The sequence below is a fragment of the Natrix helvetica genome (genome assembly GCF_964273705.1).
Source record: "Natrix helvetica genome assembly, chromosome: 4".
Classification (NCBI taxonomy): domain Eukaryota; kingdom Metazoa; phylum Chordata; class Lepidosauria; order Squamata; family Natricidae; genus Natrix; species Natrix helvetica.
In genome coordinates, this window is record NC_138550.1 from 32,318,832 (window position 1) to 32,344,453 (window position 25,622).

The following is a 25,622-nucleotide window of genomic DNA, read 5'->3' on the forward strand; positions in this document are numbered from 1 at the left end:
AACTTGACAGCTTTAAGACTTGTGGACTTCAACTCCCAGAATTCCTCCTCCAGTCATGTTGGCTCAGGAACTCTGCGTTGAAGTGTGCAAGTCTTAAAGCTGTCAAGTTACAAGATCCTTGCACCCCTACCCTTTAGAAAAAAAACCCAGGGGTGTTCAAATTTGATAGCTTTAAGACTTGTGGACTTCAACTTCCAGAATTCCTCCTCTCGCTCTTCATCTTGATGATGTGCGAACGGGTGGGGGAGGGAGCTGGAACCGGTTCTAAACGGTACTGTAGATTTGTGGAACCTCTTATATAGAACCAGCAACCCACCCCTGGGTAGCAGCGATGCATGAGCCTATTCTGGATGCTGTTAAGAATATCATGGTGGCAGCAGGATTATAGAGTAAAAGGAGTCTCACCTGGCTCTGGAACAGAAGATAGTAAAGAGTGGCTGTGTAGTATTTTACATGTGGCATTTCCAGGTAACAGACAATACATGTCAGATTTAATATACAGTGACTAGTGTGCCACAACTGCAACCAAAGTCAAGTTTTATCTCAAGCAAGCTAGGACCTATCAAATACAGACTATCCAATTAGTATTATTAACTAGGAGATACCCACAGGATACCATGTGATTTTTAAAATCTGGTTTGCCCCCACAAGAGCTGAATATCTTAGAATTAAGTGTAAATCATGTTCTTCCTATTTTCTGTAAAGTACATATATTTTTGCTTTGCTTTAAGCAAAGAAGAAATCCTTCCCAGCTGAGCACCTCAGCTCAAAGGTTTAACTAGGTGTCATACTTATCTCTGTGCAGATGTCAGATGCATACATATTAATCCAAATATATTCTGGAATTTATAAAAAGAATTATTATATGATAAGAATACCTAACTCTCAAGCATTTAATATTTAAAAAACTACTCTTATGTAGCTGACCATTCTTCCTCCCCATTTTTTGTTTTAATGCAGGTGTAGCTGGAAAGATTATAAAAGCAATTCTTGAGGGAGGATTTGAAATCTCAGCCTTGCAGATGGTAACTAATTTTCTATTTTCTTTTTATTCAGCTCCTCCTAGAAGTAGGAGGTGGAGAGAAAATTCCACATTTACCAACTTCTGTTTCTACTATAGAGCCACACTTTAATCCATTGCACTTGGGAACAAATATGTCTGCCTGGACTTTCAGTGATTCTTTCTCAGCTGAAACAGCTGCAGTCAGGAGTGTAGCCGCTTCCTTCAGCTTTGTTGTAAATGGTGTCTTGAATCAGGTTTTCACAACGTTATCTTGCTAAACAAAGGAAATCAGTCTTTTCATTTCAATTAAACAAAAAACAGACAGACTTCAAATTTGCTGGATTTATTTTGGTTTTTTTCTTAGAATTTCCAGATTGACAGCCAAAGAAATATGAAAATGACTTAAAACTGGATCAGCTTGTCTTTGAACGTATTCTGTATCAGGAAAGTAGCATAACTAAATTAAGCTAGTGGTTTTTTCACATGCAAAACCCATGTTTGTTCCTTGCAGGAGTTAATTTAGGTAGAATAAAGCATTTTTTGTTGTTGTTGCTGCTGCTAAAGCATTTCAGAATCAGAACTGCTTGTTCCCTTGCTACAGTTTGCTTGGACTTCAGTTTACAAATGCTGATTCACCTTTCATCTGGTAGATCAGGGCTATCAAACTCCCTGCTCACGGTCAGGATATGTCACATACTGGCCATGCCTAGCTTAGCAAAGGGGAAAAATGTCCCAATACGTCACATGACGATGACGTGAGTTTGACACCCCTGTGGGTAGATCATTATACTTTCCCACCAGCACTGACTACAAAGGATACTTTTAAGGGTGACAATTATTCCTGTTGAATTTGTTGAACACAAATCAATAGAATCTTGATATAAATAAGGTATATTGATGAGCAGCTGGCTACTTCTCCTCCACAAGAGAACAAACAAAAGGACCCATAGCCAATCCGAATCAGTTATGGTTAACTTTTTAAGGAGGCAACGATCAGATTGGTTCTGAAGAAATCTAATCTTAATTAATAAGATTATAAATTGGAATTAGCAAGTAGTTTACCCCACTTTCTCAGAGAAATAGATTTGGTGGTTGCCCATCACTTTTGGACATTCTTAAACTGATTTTCTGGATCCGTTCAGGGTAGCTACATGCCTGATTTGGAATTTAAAAAATGGTTTCTAGACTGTGCGTTCAAGTGTCGCATTGTTGGAACTCATGATCTCCCAGGTTCTAGCCTAACTCTTTAAACAATACATCAGGCTGACTCTACAAATACATGCTTAGATATTACAATTAAAACTCATTCGTCAGTGATAACTGCATTAATATTTTACAGGCATTTAAAATTGATTTGACATTAAAATAATTTTTAATAAAGTAAAAAGAAAGAAAACCAGTATACAAAAAACATTTAGGAAGCCTTCTCTCTTTTCCCTGGCCCATTCTTTCCATCTCTCGATGTATTGTGAACTTACTTAAATTTTAATTAGTATAAATAATTGAATTATATAGAAAGTTAACAATAATCATCAGCCTTGTGCAGCCTGAAACTTGACAAAACAAATTTTTGGAGGATAGAGTGAAATTAAGTCTTTTGTGGAGGAAGGTGCTTCTTTATGCATAGAGGCTCTGGATTTGCACCTGGTGTGTGTACTCTGGAGTAGGTTGACAACTATAAGGCTGGGAAAGGACTGTCACCAGCAAAAGGTACCTCCTCCAGGAGCTCCAACAGAATCTATGTGAGGGCTTCTTGCAAATTGTCAGCCCAGATACCTAAATTTATTATTAGTTTGAAGTAAATTTTGTTTGTGCTGGACTTTTTACCATGTTGTTTCATGAGTAGTGTGCACATGCATATTGTTTATCAGCTTATTTGCCAAACAAGAAATGACCTTTGTGGGATTGAGAAACCACACAACTCCTGTCAGGTTTGTTCTTGTGCAGAGAAAGGGCAGCTATAATTGTTAGGTAGTTTTAAAGTATTTATAAGACGATACTAGTTCCATAATTCTGCTCCATAGAAACTCAAGAATTAGACTTTCTTTCTATTTTATATGCAGTTCTATATGGACCGAGCAAATTCAGAGGAATTCTATGCAGTCTACAAAGGTGTTGTTGCTGAATATTCTGTAAGTAAATAGTATGAAATCTGTTTCCCTTCCCTTTTTAATGCAGGTTAGCTGTTACCTTAATGGACCATCCTTTTTGTATAGTAATGATCAGGATTACTACTCATAGTTATGGATTATTTTAAAGTTTGCTATAAAATAAACCATTAGCAATTTATTGGAGAGAGAAACTGTACACATAATTTTTAGTTTTGAATCAACAGTGTGACATATATAAATGGTGTGCATTTTGGATAGTGGTTTTCCAGGCCCATTGGTAACATTATGTTGTGTTTGAGAAACACATCAACATTCTTAATTTTTAAAATTGTGACAAATTTTCAAAAATTCCAATTCCTTGCCATCTTTAAAAACCCTTCTTGCATTTTCCTGCCTTACTTTAAAAATGGATTATATCCACAAACTAGCAAGTTAATCCTTTTTGTGCCCCCTTTTCCCCATTGAGGAGGGACTGCTTGCCATACCTTCTGCCTTCCAGATCTTTCTTCAGTTTAATAATATGCCATTATAGTCTTTGCAATTGGGAAAGAACTCTCAAAAGAAAGTTTTGTTAGTATGCTACATTTGCAATATTTTCAGGAATGCCACACTTTACAATATTTGCTGAAATGCCACTTTACACATTTTGCTCTACAATAGTTGGGTACATTTATGTACCCATTCTGTGTTTATTCTGCCATGCCTCAGTGTGGTTCTTTGCGGTTAACAAAATACACATAACATTTAAAACATCCACAGTTTAAATACCAATGGTAAATTTAATAAAAAATGGTGAGTCAATAATGAAATACAACAAACTGAAGTAATACTTTTCTATTAAGAGCCAACAAACTCAATAGTGTCATTTCAAAGTGTAACCACTCTAAGAAAAAACTCAGTTTCCAGAATCCTCCTAAAGGAAAATAGGAAAGGAACTAGTTTAATTTCACTTCAATTTTCAAGGCCATAGTGTCTAACTATATTTTCTGCCTTAATATTTCCAACATTGGCATTTTAGACTCCTGTCATAAAACAGCACACCGTGCTTTGCATGCTCTTTCAATTTCAAATTGAACTTGATCATAAAACTCATCCATCTCCTTTCTTGTATCCATGATTGGAGCATAAACTTGGGTACATTTATCAGTTATGTCTAATTGATGACATCTGGTCATAGATTGCTTTGTAACCAAGTAGTGTTCTTGCTATTGTCTTCTTAATTATGAAAAGACCATTCCTTGTTTTTCATGTCCTGATAGTAAACAGTGTAAACCTCTGACTTAAAGTATTCAATTCCAGTCCATCTCAATTTACTGATCCTAAGATACCGATTTTTAGTCATTCATTTTCATTTCGTTATGTTGAGCTTTCTGAAAGCTATGGATTCACTTTTCTGCATTGCAACTAGAGATCCTGTAGGCTTTAACTTGGTAACATCTTAAACACACTTAGGTACTCTAAAAGATTCTCAATTCTTGTTCAGCAGGGTGTTGAGTGCCATCTCTTCTGATGGGTCCATTATCTCATTATCTCATCAGTCATTTTATATTCCCTATCTCTGTGGTTGTCTTGGTAAAATACCAGAGTGTTATTATTGCTTTCTGTGCAATATGAAAAAATGTGCAGCTTGTAGTGTGCTGGGCTTTTCAAAATGCAAAATAAGCTAGAAGAGATAACTATCACGCCATACATGTTTATAAAAATAAATTTCTCAGATATTGGGGAGGGACTTTGCTTGTGGTTAGTATTTATTTATCCCAAAATCATCTAGGATAACAACCCAAGTGTAGTTCTAGATGATTTTTTTGCTTGTTTCTGCATCCATGCTTTTTGATTACTTGGATTTCTGTAAAATAATCAATAATAGGGCCATAAAAATTTCAATAATGTGTCTTCAAAATAATGTAAATATCTATTATGTTTTTTTCTGGTTATAGGAAATGGTTGTAGAACTCTGCTCAGGACCTTGTATAGCTCTAGAGATTCGACAGATAGATCCTGAAAAAGTGTTCAGAGACTACTGTGGCCCTTCTGATCCTGTAAGTAATTTATTGAGCAATTAATGTCATAAGAAAATAAGACTGATGAGTGAGATCTGGGAATGTATATCCCCTTACTTTCATCTTTAAAGCAGCTTGAAAAGGAGATCCACTTTTGGCTAGAATGTAGTGTTGTACAGAACTCATCTCTTTTGTTGGGTCAAAATTTCTCTTCCTGTATGAAAAATATATACTGGCATAATAAAGATACTTATTTTTTTCCTTTCCTTCTCACTCTTAAAGAGCTAAGAACAAATTTGCCAAATTGCATGTGTACATATTAGGGCCATAACAAAATTAAATGTTATGTTTTGAATCCAGACAAAATGCTTTCCATAAATTGAGGAATATCATTATTCTTCAAAATAAATAAAATCCAGAATGTCTTGGTTGAAATCCAGAATGTTGGACAAAACAACATTTGGAGGGGTTGCACAGGAGTTTTAGGAGGCAAATGGAATATGGTTAGTGTGTTTCAACTTTTTTCTTCCCTCTTCTCATCAGCCACTCCCAGCATATGACTGATTGTTTTGTCCATCTTCCTTCTATCTGTATTGAGTTTTCACCACAAATGAAAAGACAGCACATCTTCCTGTTCTCACAAGCCTTTTCCATTGCCTCCTTCCCTTGGGTACCACCCTCACCACTACAACCAAGATTCTCAATGTTCTTACCCGAATTACTTCTATTCAGAACAGAAATTGTGAGTCAGATCCAAAACAAAATAGCCACCTGCATCACAAAACATTTTGCACATTCTAGTTACAAGTTGTTAGCATTAAATATCCTAGTGTTGCTTTTCTAGCCAAAATTAGAGCCTTGCAATTATGACTTTAACCTTTTTAAAAAAAAACCTTGGTAGTTCTCCTAACAATTGGCATACTTTTGATGTAGCATGTTGAATTTTTATAACAAGACTATGACAATGTTTTTAGGCTTTTCCTTAGCAAACTTAACACATAATTAGACATGCATAGGATACAAAAATTAATTATTTATGTACAAAAGCCAGCTTTTGTGAATAACTGAAAAAAACCAGTGATTGCTTTGTTTAGAGCTGAATTCTTTTATATAGTGATTTCAGTGGGGAGATTCTAATTGATAATTTCTGAATTGTAGCTTTTAATAGCGTCAAGGAGATAGTTGTAGTCATAGGAAACAAATCTTAAGCTGAAAGCATATTTTATTTTTGGCTTGCTATTATTTATTTATACTTTCAATTCACTTAAGAGAGACTCTACTCCAGCCTAGCACCATTAAATATATGTACAGGGATGGTAGAATTTGTTATTCGGTTATAAATAGAATAGAATATAAAACAAATATAGAATTTGTTATACATGTGGTTGGTGCCAATTTGGAGAAAGCTGATTTATGAAATTGAGCATGAGAGATTTATTTGTTATTGTTAATATATGTAGTATAAAAGATAACAGCTTAAGATGAAAAAAAATGATAATCCTTTGGTTTTCCAGAGGTTTATCAGCTATCCTTATATTTCTGCTACTGCTCAGTTTTAGAATTTTTATCACTAATTTAAGCTATGCAGGATTGTGTAGTTTATGCTTGTATCAACAACTGATTGTGTTAATGTGAAACTAATGCCTGGTATGTTATCCATAGATGATCACAAAATATCAGTGGTTACATGTTAAATATTAAAGGCTAGGAAATATCAACATAACAGTTATATTGCCTAAGAAGCAACCATTACAATATCTGATGTCTCCCCCCCCCCCTCCAAAAGTGAGCTCTTCTATTTCTAGATTAGATTGCAATCCTTAACCTATTTAGTTAGGCTTAAACCTTTAAAATCAGTAAGACCTCCATCTGAACAGACATGTATAAATTTATACTATAAGCATGAGAGAGGAGTGAGGAAGCAAATGATAATACATGTGAGCCACTATCAAATATACATCATGCATATTTCATAATGCCCATTTTGCCATCAGATATCATAAGGTCGTTACATAATCATGCAATGACATTCTGATACATGTGTCATCCTTTTGACATTATTGGTACTGCTTGTTACTGCACGTTATAGGATTACCGCCTTAAATCAATTACTGATATCTGGCATAAAATAATTAACTGAGGTATGGCAAAAAAAGTTTATAATGTCATTTCTGCTATGAACTACTTAGGCGACCTTTAGCTAGCAACTATATCTTAATTTCAACCTCAGTGTTAAAGTCCTAAAGTATTAGAAAACTAATATTTTAGTTTTTTGGGGTGGGACCAATAGGCTCAAACTCAATCCCTCCAAGACTGAGTGGCTATTGTTCCCGTCATCCCAATTTGTGCATCTTGTACCATCTTTATTTCTTTTGAATATTAAAACTTGCATATTGTATACCTTCAAAAGTATATGCCAGTTAAAATAATTATTTTAGGAATCATAACTATTAAAATACAACTATATTAATGACGATACAAACAACTGTTTTCTCTTAACTAACCTATTTCTATAAGTTTCAGAACTTTAGTAACTTCGTTGCAAAGATTTGTACATAAGAAGGTAGAGGTTTTTGTGATTACAACTACAGAGAGCTTTTTAGATAACTCTAGACAACCCGTAACTAATTGGGTTGTGATTTAGAGATACTTTATTAAACTAAGAAACAGACTGATTATAGATGAACAAAAAAGCAGAAGTGATTTCTGACTTCTGCTGGCTTTCCCATTGATTTTTCTTTTTATAAGACTTTATGAAATGTCAATAGAAAATAAAGCACAAGAAAAGAAAAAGAAAAAAAATAAGGACAAAATAATTCAGAGAAAAAGAAAAATTAGGGGTACAGAAAGAAAATAAACATATAAAAAAGAGTAGCTTTCAACTTTCTTTGATACAGATATAAATATAAAATACATTAATCTTAATACATAATATGCTGTACGTGTGTAGTATATTAAATAGTGTGAGATGCTTGACTCAATAGCTGATTGCAAAAACTTCCATTTTGCAATCTTCTTGAGTGACTGTTCAGAGGATGAGTGTGTTATTTTACAGGATTCTTCTTAAATCTAGAAAATTCTTTAGGCTATAAGGTTCCGCCTAAGCCCCACATCAGTTATGGAGTCACTTCCCATTTGAGGGAGCCACTCAATCTGCCATTTTTTCTCACCAGAAGCTCCCCATTTACTTTTCTTATGGGAAGCTGGCGTGTTGGAAATGATTATTATGTGACTGTGGCAGTGTTGAAATGGACACAATTTTGCCAAATTTCAATCCCATGGGAGTAAAGGGTCTCAGATTTTGGATCTGTAAGTTAGCTCATTTAAGGTACATTGGTTCAAACTTGTTTCCCTCTGTAGCAGCATTTTGTCCAATTGAATATTACTAACAGGGAAACAGGAGAATTTTAGTAATATACTAGAAAAACTGTTCCCTGCGGTTAATTATTTCAGAGGTATTTCCTTACCAGATTTCTTCAACAGTGACAGAGCGTCTAATGAACTGCCTTCACTAGAAAAATTGGGATACATTCAGAGATGTGTCTGCCTTGAAAATAGCCCATGTATAGCACAGTGAAACATGTGCTGTATGAAGCACAGAAAATGTTTTATGACATTTTGAATTATGTCATCAATTGCTTTATGATCAAATGTTTTATAACATTTGCCAAATTTCACAGGAGTCTGAGATCTTGGATTTTTGAGGCAGATAGTCCATTCAAGGTCCAAAAGGCCCTACTATGATGCACTGTTTTCCCAGTTAAAGGTTACAGGAATCAGAGTTTAATGATAGACAGACAGATAAATGCATAGCAAAAAAGAAAAGTATTTTGATTCAGTGACGAGGCTATTGTAGGTCAGCATAGAAAAATCAGATCAATATGAGGCTGCAATTAGTATGTCATTCTGTCTCTGTTAAAAAAGATGTGATTAGATTGTCTATAGAATCAGACATCATGATCAGTGTAAGATATAAACACAATTACTAGATTTTTGGCATCTGTTAGGAATATAGTTTGTCAACGATAGACAATTTAATTGTTGAACTCTGAGGCCACACAGACTATAGAATATTTTATTAAAATGTTGAAAACTAATTTCAAATCTCTGCACAATGTCATAGGTTTTCCGAGCAATCTGACATCTCCCTTGCATATTAAGCTACAGTTCTTGTCATTTCTTGGTAAACATATCTGAAAGTTTAGTTCTCTGAATTCTCTATGGTCCAAAATATAAAGTAAGAACCAGATAGGAGAAAGCTGCAATATTGTATTTCTAAGATTGTTTTTTGCCTGAAGTTATGAAGTATATAGAGCCAATTAATAAGATTCACATATTGCCTCACAGGCTTCTATTTTTCCTGAAGGCATATTTTGGTGAGATTTGTTTATTAATCAAATTTGTTTGTTCTCATCTCTAGCTGCCATCTATATATTCTTCTGAAAGCAAACAAGCAAAAAAAGTTTTTTCTACAAATTCCTAGACATATTGCTTCTTACAAAATTGTGTTTCCTATTTGTATTAAGGTAGTAAATTAAAAACAAAGGATTTTTATACTACATATGTAAGCTTTTGTTATTGAGAGATGGAGTTGTCAAAGATTAGTTTTAGAAGATTAGAAGTACAATCAGCCTTGTTGCAAATGTGTATCAATTTAGATGCTGGGGAAATAAGAGCAGCATAAATGATTAATTTAACGTTCTTTTGCCTAACTGATCTAACATATGGAAAATTCTATGCATTTATTTAATTAACAAAGTGTCAGGTACATTCCCCCCCCCCTGTTTTGCTATGGTCACAGTGGCAAGCTCTTAATGTGGCAGTAGACAAGCTGCCTCATTTCAATTTCCAACAGTTTTTAAGCTTAAACCATTTGCCGTTTATGGTGAAATATATACACATAGTCTTTGACTTACAACCACTTGTTTAGCGACCGTTCAAAGTCACAAGAGCGTTGAAAAGTGACTTACAAAACTGGTCCTTGCACTTGCAAACCTCGCAGTATACCTATAATCATATGATCAAAATTTGTGTACTTGGCAATTGGTATGCATTTATGACAGTTGCAGCATTTCTGAGCTGATGTGATTAAGATTTGTGACCTATCAAGCTGACTTCTGACAAGCAAAGTCACCGGAGGATTATAAACCTGAAAACTATTGGAATAATATTTGGTGGATGGATGACACCAAAATAGAACTTTTTGGCTTGAATGAAAAGTTTTATGTTTGGTGAGAGGCAAACACTGCATTACAGCACCTTTAACCTATTATTGAAACATGGTGGTGAACAGTATCATGATTTGGAGTCTCCCTTGCTCCCTCTTGACCAGGACAGCTTGCCATCCTTGATAGAACTATGAATTCTGAAATGTTATCAGCCAATTCTCCAGGAATGAACGATGAACTGAAGCTCAAGCAGGAATGAGTCCTGCAGCAAGACATATAAGTTGCATGACCAAAAATGGTTAAAGCAGAAGCAAGTTAATATTTTGGAATGGCCAAGATAGTCCTGGTCTTAATCCTATAGAAATGTTGGGGAAGGACCTGAAGCAGGTAGTTCATGTGACAAAACCTACCAAGATCCCTAAGCTGAAAGTGCTCTGTAAGACTAAAATTCCTCTGAGCCAAAGTGCAGAACTGATCAACTTTTACAGGAAATGTTTACTTGCAGTTATTGCTCCCCGAAGGGGTAAATCACATACTTTTGCTGCACACAAATATATACAGTAGCTTTCTATCATTTCCCCCAATAAATCAATGAACAATATAATACTTTTGAGCTATTAAAAGTTTAATTGGGTTCTCTCTATCTAGTTGTAGGACTTGTGGGGAAAACAAACCAGGTTTTAGATCATAGTCATGCAGGAATACTGAGGATCCAAAAAGGTTCACAAACTTTTAAGCACCATTGTATGTACAAAAGCAACATTTTCTGTAATCTATATGCCAAATTTGTTATCAAAATTTAAGTGTCATCATTCAACTTAAAAACAAGGCAATACAGCTAACAGAAGCTTTAATTATATAAGCTTAATTAAAAGACTTTGAGAAAGATAGTAGGAGAAGTGTTTTTATATATTTGGGGATTTGTTATCTCTTTCACATGGCATCAGGCAAATACTGGTTTTGATTTCTCTGTAGACTAAATGTTGTTCTCTACATAAAGCTATGATATTTATGATAGTAGTAATTACTGTGTTTTTTGGACTGTAAGATGCTCCAGAAAAAAAATCTGCCTCTGCCTCCCAGCATCCATCTGGTATTCATTTGGACTGTTTGGCGCCACCTGTTTGCCCCCGCCCATTCACTGGTGCAGCCTGTTTGATGGCGGCCGTTCACCACCACCCATTTGACATCACCACTGTAGCCTATTTGCCACCTCCACCACGGCCCATTTGCCACCGCCACCGTGGTCCATTCTAGAACAACTGATCGGCGCCACACCAACCCTCCTCCCCCCCCCGCTGCAATATTCATTGTATAAGATGCACAGACTTTTCCATCCACTTTTTTGGGAGGGGAAAGTGTGTCTTATACTCTGAAAAATATGGTCATACCTTGAAAAAGAAGACTTTATTAAGATACAAAACTGCTCTCATTCCATTTGTAAAGAGAAGACATATGTATAAAAATTTATTTTTCTTTCTTCTTCAAGCATGTTTTTTTTCCAATCTGGAACATTTCTAGGTTTCAAAAGTGATCTCAAATGTCATCAAAAGATTATCTTCCCCGCAGAAAAAAATTACATGCTTATTGTCTACACATTATGCAGATTTGTAGCATGATTCATGCAAGTAGGAGGGGAAGCGATCTGTAAAGTCAATCCTTAAGAATAATATTTTACCAGCCTGATTTTTCAAATGTACACCTCCTATCGTGTTCCATTCCAGTGACTTGGTTGTTAAGCAAAATGGTCACTAAATGAAGATATAACATAGAGATGCTGTGAAGATCTGTTTGCTATAATCTCATTCAGATACAGTTATCTCATACAAGTAGTCCTCGACTTACAACAGTTTGTTTAATGACCATTCAAAGTTACAACATCACTGAAAAAAGTAACTTATGACTGTTTTTCACACTTACAACCATTATAACATCTCCATGGTCAGATGCTTGGTAACCGATTCATATTTTGCAATCTTTTAACAAGCAAAGTCAATAAGGGAGACAGATTCATTTATCAACTATGTTTCTAATGTAACACATGCAATTACTCACGTAACAACTGTGGCAAGAAAGGTCATAAAGTGGGACAAAGCTCACTTAACAAATGTCTCACTTAGCAACAAAAATGTTGGGCTCAATCGAGGTTGTAAATCAAGGCCTACCTCTATAGCGTTTGTTCATAAATGTGCGCATTGGTCAGAAAATGATTTTTATTACTGTTTATTACTATAATATTTTTGAATAATCACTAACCAAGGTAGTTACATAATGAGAGTAGCTATAAGTTCAATACATTTCTCAGATATGTAATTAAAAGACTGAATAATACCCACATTCCTTGACGTACATCTGCATATGAGAAGAAGTTGGTTACATTTGGCTTTGTGGACATTTTATAGAACTAAAAGGCTACAGAATCCCAGAACACTTCCCAATAACTTCCCAATTACCGATGTATTTTCTTTTAAGAATGGGTGTGATTCCAATGACATTACATTCCCAGGATTTTTTTTCAAAAGCATTTGGACACATCTGCTATGTATTCTGCACTAAGGAAACATTCCTGTGTGTGGTTTTTTTTTTAAGGCAATTGCTATGGCTGCAACCACATTGTAAGATTCACTCTCTGGCATTTTTATCATTGTCCTTTGAACCATTAATTAAACAGATTTTTTTCCCCACGCCTAAACAACCTAAGGAGAAATGTGGGTGACTGTTTGGCAGATGAATAATTTAAATTTACTCACTAGTCTTCTCCTTTCTACTGCAGGGCGAGCTGAGCAGAATTATGATCAGTTTATTTCCTTGCAGAACTACAGACATATGTCATTAATTTTTTTTCCAGGAAGGGGTTGGATACTTAAATTGAATTTTTAATAGATAGATTACTGATTCAATATTTTTCCAAAAAAATCCATGATCTCCAAATGCTTAAAAATATTGTAGGCAACTCCCTGGATGATTCCTTCTAGTTACCATGGGAGAGGCATTGCCTAGGGTGCCTCTAAAAAGTAACTTCCTTTTCATCCTTCCTAAGAAATGCAGTTATGACTGGCAAAATGGAGAGCACCGAGGTCCCTTGTAGACTTTTCTGAAGAGCGTCACTACAGGTAGTTCTCGACTTACAACAGTTTGCTTAGTGACCGTTCAAAGTTACAACGGCATTGAAAAAAGTGACATGCCCATTTCCCACACTTATGACCGTTGTAGGACCCCCCATGGTCATGTGATTTACATTCAGAGGCTTGATAGCTGGCTCACATTTTTAACGGCCGCAGTGTTCCGGGGTCATGTGATCCCTTTTTGCAACTTTCTGCCAAGCAAAGTCAATGAGAAAACCAGGTTCACTTAACAGCCGTGGAACAAATTTAACAACTGCAGTGATTTACTTAACAAATGTGACAAGAAAAATTGTAAAATGTGGCAAAACTCACTTAACAAATTTCTCACTTAGCATCATAAATGTTGGGCTCAATTGTGGTCGTAAGTTTAGGACTGCTTGCATATGTCAGCAATTCCTGTCATGCGATACTGAAGATTTTAGATAAGTTTGGCCAAACTGTAATTATCAATTGTATGTGAAATAGCTTTCAGCTACTGTATCATGAGTTTTAATGTTTATTAACACATACTTGTAATTCTCTCTCACTTATTAGTACTAAACATTTTTAAAATAATTTTATAATTACTTATATGACAGACAAAAATGGAATCCCATTTTTCGGGTGGAGGGGGCTCTTTATATTTGAAATAGACTTGTCTACAAAAATACATTATTATATAAATTTTCTGGATTATATAGATTTTCTGGATAAACATTTAAACTGAACAGTGGGGACAGAGAATTAATTGATACAGAACATTTCTGTCCCCCGCAATCTAAAATTCATAGGGTTATCAGTGCATGTAACACAGATGTTTGTATGGATAAGATTATCACTCCCGCCGTCAAGCAAAACCAAGCATTTAATAGTGAGTGCCATACCACGTGCATGAATCATACAAGTGGCAAGAAAATAGGGGCAGTCAGGCATAACACAAGTTATGTAGACAGTAAACATAGAGTCAATCAAAAGGGACTCAAATGTCTATACACCAATGCATAGAGTATGAGGAATAAACGGCAAATTAGAAATTCCAGTAAAAGAGGGCAGATACGATATTGTTGCCATTACAGAAACTTGGTGGGATGAAACCAACAAATGGAATATACAGCTAGAAGGATTTAAATTATTTAAAAGAAATAGACCAAATAAAAGAGGAGGTGGAGTTGCACTATATATAAGAAATAATTACATCTCTACAGAAATAGAGCACAACAATGATAAGAACAATCTTGAATTTGTTTGGGTCAATATTAAAGATTGGGGAGGGAAATGACATTGCCATAGGTCTATACTACAGGCCACCCAACCAAGCAGAGGAAGTAGATGAACTTTTTTGCTAGTCAGCTAACTAAGGTATCTAGGAAACACACCACAATACTAGTGGGGGATTTTAACTTCCCTGACATCAACTGGGAAACACACTCTGCACCAAGTGGAAGATCCAACAGGTTCCTAATGAACCTAGCAGACAACTTTGTTTCCCCAAAAGTAGAGAAGGGAACAAGGGGATCAGCCATATTGGACTTAATTCTCACTAACAGAGAGGAAATGATAGAAGGTGTTGAAGCCAAAGGAATACTGGGGGCAAGTGACCATGCAATATTGGAATTCAACATTATGCAAACACAAGTAGTAAAACAAAGTCAAAGTAGATAAGTACAAAAAGTGGAAAGGAGGAAACATAACTAACGCAGAATATCGGCAAATAGCCCGAGCATATAAAGATGAAGTGAGTAAAGCTAAGGCTCACAATGAAGAAAGGATTGCCACAAAAGTAAAAAATAACAAAAAAAGCTTCTTTCAACATGTTAAAAACAATAAAAACGTTAAGGAAGCAATTGGTCCATTGCTGGGAGAAAGTGGCAAGAAGGTGACAAACAACAGAGAGAAAGCAGAACTATTTAACGCATGTTTTGCATCTGTCTTTACACAAAGGGATAAAACAGTCCAACCTATCAAAAACAGCACCACAAAAATTGGATTAAGAACACAAGTTGAAATAGGGAAGAAAATGGTAAGTGAGCATCTGTCTACCCTAGACGAGGTCAAATCACCAGGACCGGATGGATTACACCCCAGGGTTCTGAAGGAACTGGCAGACGAGATCTCAGAACCGCTGAACTATATCTTTCAGAGATCCTGGAGCACTGGGGAAATACCAGAGGACTGGAAAAGAGCTGATGTGGTTCCCATCTTCAAAAAAGGGGGAAAAACATATCCAGGAAACTACAGACCTATCAGCCTGACCTCAATACCAGGAAAGATTCTGGAAAAGATAATCAAGCAACGAATTAGCAAACACCTAGAAGCAAACAAAGTAATAGCCAAAAGCCAACATGGGTTTGTCAAAAACAGATCATGCCAGACTAATCTTATTGCATTCTTTGACAAAGTGACAAAATTAGTGGACCAGAGGAATGCCATCGATATAGTTTACTTGGACTTCAGTAAGGCATTTAATAAGGTAGACCATAACCTACTACTAGATAAAATAGAAGAATGTGGGTTAGACAGCATCACCACTAAATGGATTCGTAACTGGCTGACCAACTGCACTCAATGTGTAGTCCTCAATGGAACTGCATCTTCATGGTGCAGTGGAGTACCCCAAGGCTCTATTTTGGGCCCAGTACTCTTCAACATCTTCATCAATGATTTGGATGAGGGAATAAATGGGGAAGTCATCAAATTTGCAGATGACACCAAGCTGGCAGGAATAGCCAACACTCCAGAGGATAGGCTTAAGATACAGAAGAATCTTGACAAACTTGAACATTGGGCGCTATCTAATAAAATGAAATTCAATGGTGAAAAGAGTAAGGTTCTACATTTAGGCAAGAAAAACAAAATGCACAGGTACAGTATAGGCGGTACCTTCCTCAACAGTAGTAACTGTGAGAGGGATCTTGGAGTCCTAGTGGACAACCATTTAAATATGAGCCAGCAGTGTACAGCAGCTGCCAAAAAAGCCAACACAGTTCTGGGCTGCATAAACAGAGGGATAGAATCAAGATCACGTGAAGTGTTAATACCACTTTATAGTGCCTTGGTGATGCCACACTTGTAATACTGCATTCAGTTTTGGTCGCCACAATGTAGAAAGGATGTGGAGACTGTAAAAAGAGTGCAGAGAAGAGCAACAAAGATGATTAGGTGACTGGAGACTAAAACATATGAAGAATGGTTGCAGGAACTGGGTATGAAAAGAAGGACTAGGGGAGACATGATAGCAGTCTTCCAATATCTTAGGGGTTGCCACAAAGAAGAGGGAGTCAAACTATTCTCCAAGGCACCTGAGCGTAGAACAAGAAGCAATGGGTGGAAACTAATCAAGGAGAGAAGCAACATAGAACTGAGGAGAAATTTCCTGACAGAACAATTAATCAGTGGAACAACTTGCCTCCAGAAGTTGTGAATGCCCCAACACTGGAAGTCTTTAAAAAGATGTTGGATAGCCATTTGTCTGAAATGGTATAAGGTTTCCTGCCTGGGCAGGGGGTTGGACTAGAAGACCTCCAAGGTGCCTTCCAACTCTGCTATTGTATTGTATTGTAAATGATCTGTTTTTCTTTAAATATGCAATTATCTTCCTCACTTTTCCTTCACATTTTACAATTTCTATTTCATGCAGGAAATAGCCCGTTATCTCCGTCCTGGCACCCTCCGTGCTCGCTTTGGTAAAAACAAGTTCCAAAATGCTGTCCATTGTACAGATTTACCAGAGGATGGACTTTTGGAGGTAAGGCTAAGAAGTACATTTTTAAAATGATACTAAATTACAAGATTTTTTAAACAAAAATAAAATGCACATAGAAAATTATTGGAAAATTATTATAAATTATATTTAACATGACATGGTTTTTTTTAAATCTCTCCCTCCATGTACATATTACAACTAGCTGGAATAGGGAATTTTGTTTTGAATTAGCATTTTATATAATTAATTATGCTGAATGTATCAGTACAGTGCATGCTCCTAATACTCCAGTATACATTGGTATATTCCATGTACCTTTTAGTTGTTAGGGTATAAGCAATAGTATATTGTCTTGGAAACTAGTTTCTCAAATAGAGAACTTGCATAGAACAGTGTGACTATTCATGAAGTAAATCTGAATTTTGGTAGCACTTGCCAAAATACCAAAATATTTCAAAAATAACAACTGCTGTCCTAACAACTGAAACTATACCTTTTCTACATTTTTGAAAAGCATTATAAGAAAGCCTTATGATGGATTTTGGATACCTATGGATCAATCTGATGATAACTATGGCATTGCAATGCTATATTTCTTTTTCTTTTTTCTGATCTAACTTCGATTAAAAATCTTTATTATTAATTTATTTTATTATTATTATTATTTAAAATCATTATTATGGTTTTAGACCAGGATAGAAAGGGTAACTTTTAAAACCTAAAAAAGATTATAAAACACGCAAATTTAAAAATACCATCACACATGTACGGTATATATATATATAGAGAGAAAAATGTGGGTTAGACAGCATCACCACTAGATGGATTCGTAACTGGCTGACCAACCACACAGTCATCAATGGAACTGCATCTACATGGAGGGAAGTATGCAGTGAAATACCCCAAGGCTCTGTTTTAGGCCCAGTACTCTTCAATATCTTCATCAATGACTTGGACGAGGAGATAGATGGGGAACTCATCAAATTTGCAGATGACACCAAGCTGGCGGGAATAACCAACACTCCAGAAGATAGGCTTAAGATACAGAAGGATCTTGACAAACGTGAACATTGGGCGCTATCTAATAAAATGAAATTCAATGGTGAAAAAAGTAAGGTTCTACATTTAGGCAAGAAAAACAAAATGCACAGGTACAGTATATGTTGTACCTTGCTCAATAGTAGTAACTGTGAGAGGGATCTTGGAGTCTTAATGGACAACCATTTAAATATGAGCCAGCAGTGTGCAGCAGCTGCCAAAAAAGCCAACACAGTTCTAGTCTGCATAAACAGGGAAAGAATCAAGATCACACGAAGTGTTTATAATGCTTGATAAAGCCACATTTGGAATACTGCATCCAGTTTTGGTTACCACGATGTAAAAAAGATGTTGAGACTCTAGCGCAGAGAAGAACAACAAAGATGATTAGGGGACTGAGGCTAAAACATATGAAGAACGGTTGGAGTAACTGGGTATGTCTAGTTTAATGAAAAGAAGGACTAGGGGAGACATGATAGCAGTGTTCCAATATCTTAGGGGCTGCCACAAAGAAGAGGGAATCAAGCTATTCTCCAAAGCACCTGAGGATAGGACAAGAAGCAAAAGGTGGAAACTAATCAAGGAGCGAAGCAACTTAGAGCTAAGAAGAAATTTCCTGACAGAACAATTAATCAGTGGAACAACTTGCCTCCAGAAGTTGTGAATGCTCAACACTGGAAGTTTAAAGAAGATGTTGGATAACCATTTGTCTGATGTGGTGTAGGGTATCCTACCTAAGCAGGAAGTTAGACTAGAAGACCTCCAAGATCCCTTCCAACTCTGTTATTCTAGTCTATTCTAACTATTTTAAAAACCTTATAAAAATAGACATGAAATATACAGTATAAAAGTATAAGAATTAATATATAGTTAACTAAATCTGTTAATACAAAACTCAACTAATAAATCAAATACTCATTAAGGATGGGTTGAGGCATGAATTTTGATCGCTGCTGAGCAAAACCTGGCAATAATGTATGTATATTGTGTCAGTGTCTGCAAGCAGCAGGAAGGTTTAAAATTGTCTGGTGTGCTCTGTATTTCACCAATACAGTATTGGTGAAATGAGGTTAGTATCAATGGTTTGTCTTCAGATCATATAAATCTTTCACTTTTACTGGGTTATTTTTGTTGCACTTCGCATAATGTTGCTTAATTCAAAAGGTACACATGTATCAGTGGTGGGTTTCTGCCGGATCGCACCGGATCACACGATCCGGTTGGTCAATGAACCCGGAAGTAATTTCCTGCCCCGCCCCCTTGGCATTTTTTGCATCGGGGCTGACTCCCCGCCGCCACCGCTGCGCTACCTCATGTTCTTTGTCTTCTGGCCCCACTCCGTGGAAAACATAGGCGCAATTACAGCCCGGAGCAGGAGCAAAGCCCCTTTTCCAACTGGCCTTTCCTCGCTTGGAGGGCTTCGGAGGGAAGCTTCTGCAGAAGCCCGGGCAAGTGACAGCAAGTTCCCGCCATTACGAAGTCTCGGAGGCTGTAATTTTCTGAGCTGTGCATGCGCGCCTGTTTTCCAGCGGCGAGGTTCTGCATGGCCGGCAATGACTCCGGAGGCCATCCGGGAAGACGAGGAATGCGAGGGGGGACCGTTGATGGCCTCCGGAATCATCGCTGGCCGCGCAGAGCCTCACTGCTGCTCCACGCCTTGGAAAACAGGTGCGCGTGCACAGGTCAGAAAATTACAGCCTCCGAGACTTCATAATGGCTGGAACTTGTTGTCACTCGCCCGGGTTTCTGCAGAAGCTTCCCTCCGAAGCCTTCCGAGGGAGGAAGGGCCAGTTGGGAAAGGGGCTTTGCTGCTGCTCTGGGCTGTAATTGCGCCTATGTTTTCCACGGCGTGGAGCAGCGGCGAGGCTCTGTGCGGCCAGCGATGATTCCAGAGGCCATCAATGGGGGACAGGGTCACCCCTCGCATTCCTCGTCTTCCCGGATGGCCCCCGGAGTCATTGCTGGCCACGCAGAACCTCGCCGCTGCTCCATGCTGTGGAAAACATAGGCGCAATTACAGCCCAGAGCAGGAGCAAAGCCCCTTTCCCAACTGGCCCTTCCTCCCTCGGAAGGCTTCGGAGGGAAGTTTCTGCAGAAGCCCGGGCGAGTGACAACAAGTTCCAGCCGTTACGAAGTCTCGGAGGCTGTAATTTTCTGAGCTGTGCGTGCATGCCTATTTTCCAAGGCGTGGAGCAGTAGCGACGCTCTGCGCGGCCAGCGATGATTCCGGAGGCCATCAACGGTCCCCCGTCGCGTTCCTCGTCTTCCCGGATGGCCTCCGGAGTCATTGCCGGCCACGCAGAACCTCGCCGCTGCTCCACACCGTGGAAAACAGGCGCGCGCACACAGCTCAAAAAATTACAGCCTCCGAGACTTCGTAACGGCGGGAACTTGCTGTCACTTGCCCGGGCTTCTGCAGAAGCTTCCCTCCGAAGCCCTCCAAGCGAGGAAAGGCCAGTTGGAAAAGGGGCTTTGCTCCTGCTCCGGGCTGTAAGCTTCCCTCTGAAGTCTTGGGATGTTCTGAGGAGCCCCCCAAGGAAAAACGCCGCTGCCAGGTACTTTTAACCATATATTTTGGTCCTATGACTGCAGAATGCTGCAAAATACCATAAATGCAGGCCAGTTGTTGAGTGTTTCAAATGTGATTGGAACACTCAACAAGGTGACCACAGTGTGTGTGTGAGTGAGTGAGACAGACAGACAGACAGAGAGAGGAACAGAGAGAGACAGAGAGGGAGTGAGGGAGGGAATCAGAGAGAGACTGACAGACACACACACACACACACAGACAGAGAGGGGGAGGGAGGGAGGCAGAGAAAGATAGACAGACAGAGAGAGACACACACACAGAGTGAGTGATTAAGTGAATGAGTGAGAGACAGACACACCTACATACACACACAGAGTGACAGAGAGAGAGGAAGGGAGGGGAGACAGAGAGAGAGGGAGACTCACACACACACACAGAGTGAGTGAGAGACAGATACACACAGACACACACACAGAGTGACAGAGATGGGGGAGGGAGGAGAGAGAGACAGAGATACAGAGAGAGAGACAGACAGATAGATACACAGAGAAAATGACAGAGGGAGGGAGGGAGAGAGAGAGACAAAGAGCCAGAGAGAGAGAGAGAGAAAGAAAGAAAAAGAAAAAAAGAAAGAAAGTGGGAGAGAGAGATGAAAGAAAGAAAGAAAAAGAAAGAGAACTTATCACCACAATTGAGCCCAAAATTTTGGTTGCTAAGCAAGAGCGTCGTTAAATGAGTTTCACCACATTTTCCAAGTTAGCCATGCCCACCTGGTCACATGACTGCCAAGCCACTCCCACCCTGTCACATGGTCGGCAAGCCACTCCCACCCTGTCACATGGTCGGCAAGCCACTCCCACCAGGTCACATGGCCGGCAAGCCACTCCCACAAAGGAGGCCACACCCACAGAGTAGGTTCCAAAAAAATTTGAAACCCACCACTGACATGTATGTATATAACAACATTGCCACATTAACTAGAACTTAACGTAAATTTACTTTGTTGATATTGTAAGATTAATACCATAGAATTATTGTCTACGTAAATACGCCAGATGTCCCCAATTTTTGTTACATATTTGTCAGTTGGTTTTGCTGGATAATTAATCCCTAAGGAAAATGTCATGACTTGCTATGCTATCATAACTTCTAATGTCATTAGCTTAGTAGAGCTGGATTTTTCAAGCTTTTTAATTCGCATTCTGCTTTAATATTGTAAGCTTGATATATTGTTGTCTTATTCAGCTAGCACCAAAAAAGGTGTTTTACATTTTACGTACAATACTTCTCATCTTTCAATTGCACCTCATCCAATACTGGCAATAAATGTATATATAACTGAAGTATTGAATACTTTTCAGATTTCTTGATGATTGAAATTCATGATTTGAGATTCTTTGCTGAAATGAATATGCAATATTTTCCCCTTACTTCGGGCAACTGTCAGAAAAATGTGGCTTGTGTTAAATACAGACACTTCAGAATTGGTTCTGTATAGTTAAAATATATTGTGGCACTCGCTATCATCTTCCAGTTTATGATTATGCATTACAAAGTCAAGTTTGTCTAATTGCTGATTAGGCAAGTTTGTACTATAAATAATAATATTATTTATAAATAATAAACTATAAATAAAAATGAGGCTGATGGAAGTGAGGTTTTTGTCCCAGGATAGAATAGCCATAGGTGTTTTGTATAATTATTGATTTAAGAGGTGATTAAATGAATAAGTTTGGCATGAGTCATTTAGGGTTAACTTCTCCAAATGGATTGAATTTCTTTATGAGCTACCATAATTGCTAATAATTCAAATGGCAAGACAGCAAATTGGAAGTTACAGATTTTTCACAGCACATATGATATCGGGTAGTGGTTTATCATGGCCCTTATTAACATTCAGCTTTTCTCAGTGGAAATTAGTAGAAGTGAAACGCTCTGATTAGTCAGGTTAAAAATAAATTAAGATACATAGACAGATCTGGTGAAATAGGGAATAAGTAGTGAAGTATAAAGTTTCTTGTTTGAGCAGAGGGTTGGAGTAGAAGACCAAGTCCCTTCCAACTCTGTTATTCTGTTAAGTGGAGGACTGGTCTGAAAATTTGGACTGGATGTTATAGTTGAGCAAAGTAGTTCTAGCTTCAGGAGGATTGCTTTGAACATTATCCTGGATCAGTCTTGCAACTGAGTTAAAATATACAAGGATAGTGAGTGCCTTGACAAAAAGAAATTATAAGAAAGAAAGTATACCTCAAAATTATGTTTATGTATGTACATGTATTCTATATTCTACACACACACCTCGTACACATGCATATTGATCATCAGCAAAGCCTTCATTATAGTCTGACCCTGAACTCTTGGCTTTCTCCTTGTGAAAATGATTTCATTTAGCAGAGTGAAGTTAATAAATAACTCTCACATGACTTATTTGAGCTGGAAAATAGGAACAGGAATTAAAATGCTAATGGAGTTCTCATTATTAAACCATTTTCATTCATAAAAGTTGAATTGCTACTCTATTTCTTTTTTAGTCTCATTACACCAATATCACATGTATTTCTAGAAGATCTTTAGCTTACTGAATCAAAGACTATAATTAATATGCATATTAATATCTTTTGGATAACATTTTCAGTTGAAAGTCATTAATTGCACTTTGAGCCCAATGTAGATTCCAGAAATGACTGATGATTTAAAATTGGAAATATCCAAAAGAAGTAGTAATATTTGGGTTATGAAACTATATTAAGTATCATTATTATATGTAACTGTAAAAATGTCCCCATATAATAAATCAGTTGAGATGATATTATGCTACCTTCTTATATAAGAATATTTCATGGTTTAGTATTATTGTTTAGATGAAAAATAAACTGATGTTGTAGAGAAATGATTATCCTTTTAATTTTAATCCTGATGTGGAATATAGTTCTTTGAGAGAAAATTAGTCATCTGGGCCTCTGGAAGCAGTTGGGTGTTCTGTCTGCCATCCCAGAGAAGACTTTGGTCCTAAGGGAGCCTTTAAGATCCCTCTTAGGTTTCTTTGCAACATCCCAGGGAATGTTGTAGCCCACAGAGTAAGAATTCTGAAATTCTGAAAGTACATTCTAATTCAATATAAGGAAAATGAAGTCCCATTAGCAAAGGGACCTTGATAGTACTCTGTTTCTCTGAAAATAAAATATTTCCCGAGATAATAAGCCCAATCGGGCTTTTGAGCCCATGCGCTAAAAGTAAGCCCTCCCCCCCAAAATAAGCCCTGCCTTTTGCACCTCAAAAATAATAAGACCTCCCCGAAAATAAGGCCAAGTGTTTATTTTGGGGGTCAAAAGAAAATAAGACCCTGTCTTATTTTCGGGAAAACACGGTAGTACCAGTAGCCCAGACAGATTGTATACTCACCTTCACTGGATTGGTCAGATAATGACCAGTCTTCTCTTGCAGAAACTTTAATTTAGATTTCTATACAAAACACGGGCTTGGATTCAATGGACTAAATGGGCATTTCTAATTCTATAATAGTAGGATTTCATCCTTGTAGGAAAGAAAGTAGATATCATTAATATTATATGGTTACTTTGATATGGTGGCAACATTTTTTGTACATATTATCTCAAAATTACAACTTGGTCCAAGACATCAGATGCCCAGCTGAATCATGGCTGAAGCTCAGACTTAAGACTCACAAATGTTCAAAATAAGATGAGCACTCATTGCATTCAGTGTTAGAGTCACTCAGTGGGTTAAGGATCAACAGAAGCAGGACGATTAGAGAGTATACACTAGAAATGTGCTGAAAGGCACAAATGCCAAAACATAATTATTACCATGAAAAAAGTTGATTTTATTTTTTGCAGTTGTAAAACAGCATTCAGCGTCTCAGGCATTCATGTGTTAAAAAGAGAGCACTTAATAATTTTTAAACTTTACAATTTTCCAGTATGTTAACAGTGCTTTGGCCTTGTTTCTTTGGTCTCTTTAGCATTAGCTATTTACTTTTTAGTAGACCATTTTAAGTTTTCATATTTAATGGATCAATTGTATGATGTACCCTGCCCAATCACTTGGTGATATGGGCAACTAAAGAAATAAAATAAATAAATAAATAAACTCCTTTGGCAGAATTTTTTTAAAAATTAAGCTGGGGTTTTTTTTTGTCAGTTTCAGATATAACTTTGCCCCATTTTTGTAAGTGTTAAGTGTTGATGGGATCAATGGGATTTACAATATATTCTTCTGCTATAGAGATATCTTGAAAAAAATTGAAGCTGGTTTAAATTCAGGCTTATTAGCAAAGAAAATGCAACAAGGATTCTCTAGGCCCCTGCCAAAAGCCGCCTCTCTCAATGCCTCTACCAATGCAAGAAAGCTAATTGGCTTCCTGTCACAATTCGGGGTTTTCCTTGTGGTTTGTCCACATTAAGGTGTTTTCTAATCATGCTCTCATTTCCTTCTGGAGGCCTTGGTGCTCTCTGAGCTTGGTTATTCGCTTACAGATGTTTCATTACCCAACTAGGTAACATCAATCCACAAGGGACTCCACAGTCTAACCCTGAGCTACATATATTCTCTTCTATTGAATCTTAGTTCCTTGTTAGTTCGGGGACTTGCAGGTGTCACTGGGGAGGGATCTGTGGCATCCTCTTGCCATTTTAATAATAGTGCTCTCTGTCTATGTGGTTCTCAATAAACATGAACAAAAAAAATATGATCCTTCTCCACTGAGCTTTTGGTATAAATACATACGTGAGTTTTAGAACTGCTTTACACTTCAGAACCCCAGATGTGGGACTCGGGGGATTGTAATGTTTGTCGAGGAATGATGAGTTTTGTTAGAAAAATATCAGATATCTCTAGTCCTTTATGTTCTTTTGGAAAAGTGATGACACATTAAGTTTCAGTATTTTCTGTGGAATGGCCTCATATGTTAATTCTTATGTATTGTATTGTATTGTATTGTATTGT

The 25,622-nt window shown here is 37.3% G+C and overlaps 1 protein-coding gene across 4 annotated transcripts in view; it reads left to right on the forward strand.

Moving 5' to 3' along the window:
- The window catches only part of NME7 (NME/NM23 family member 7), a 72,008-nt gene that overhangs the window by 41,176 nt on the left and 5,210 nt on the right, over window positions 1-25,622 (forward strand). For all 4 annotated transcript variants that reach the window (XM_081952718.1, XM_081952719.1, XM_081952717.1 and 1 more), the window contains exons 8-11: window positions 961-1,025; window positions 3,067-3,135; window positions 5,052-5,153; window positions 17,024-17,131. In XM_081952718.1, the coding sequence (XP_081808844.1) occupies window positions 961-1,025; window positions 3,067-3,135; window positions 5,052-5,153; window positions 17,024-17,131 (344 nt within the window). The remainder of the gene's footprint in view (window positions 1-960; window positions 1,026-3,066; window positions 3,136-5,051; window positions 5,154-17,023; window positions 17,132-25,622) is intronic.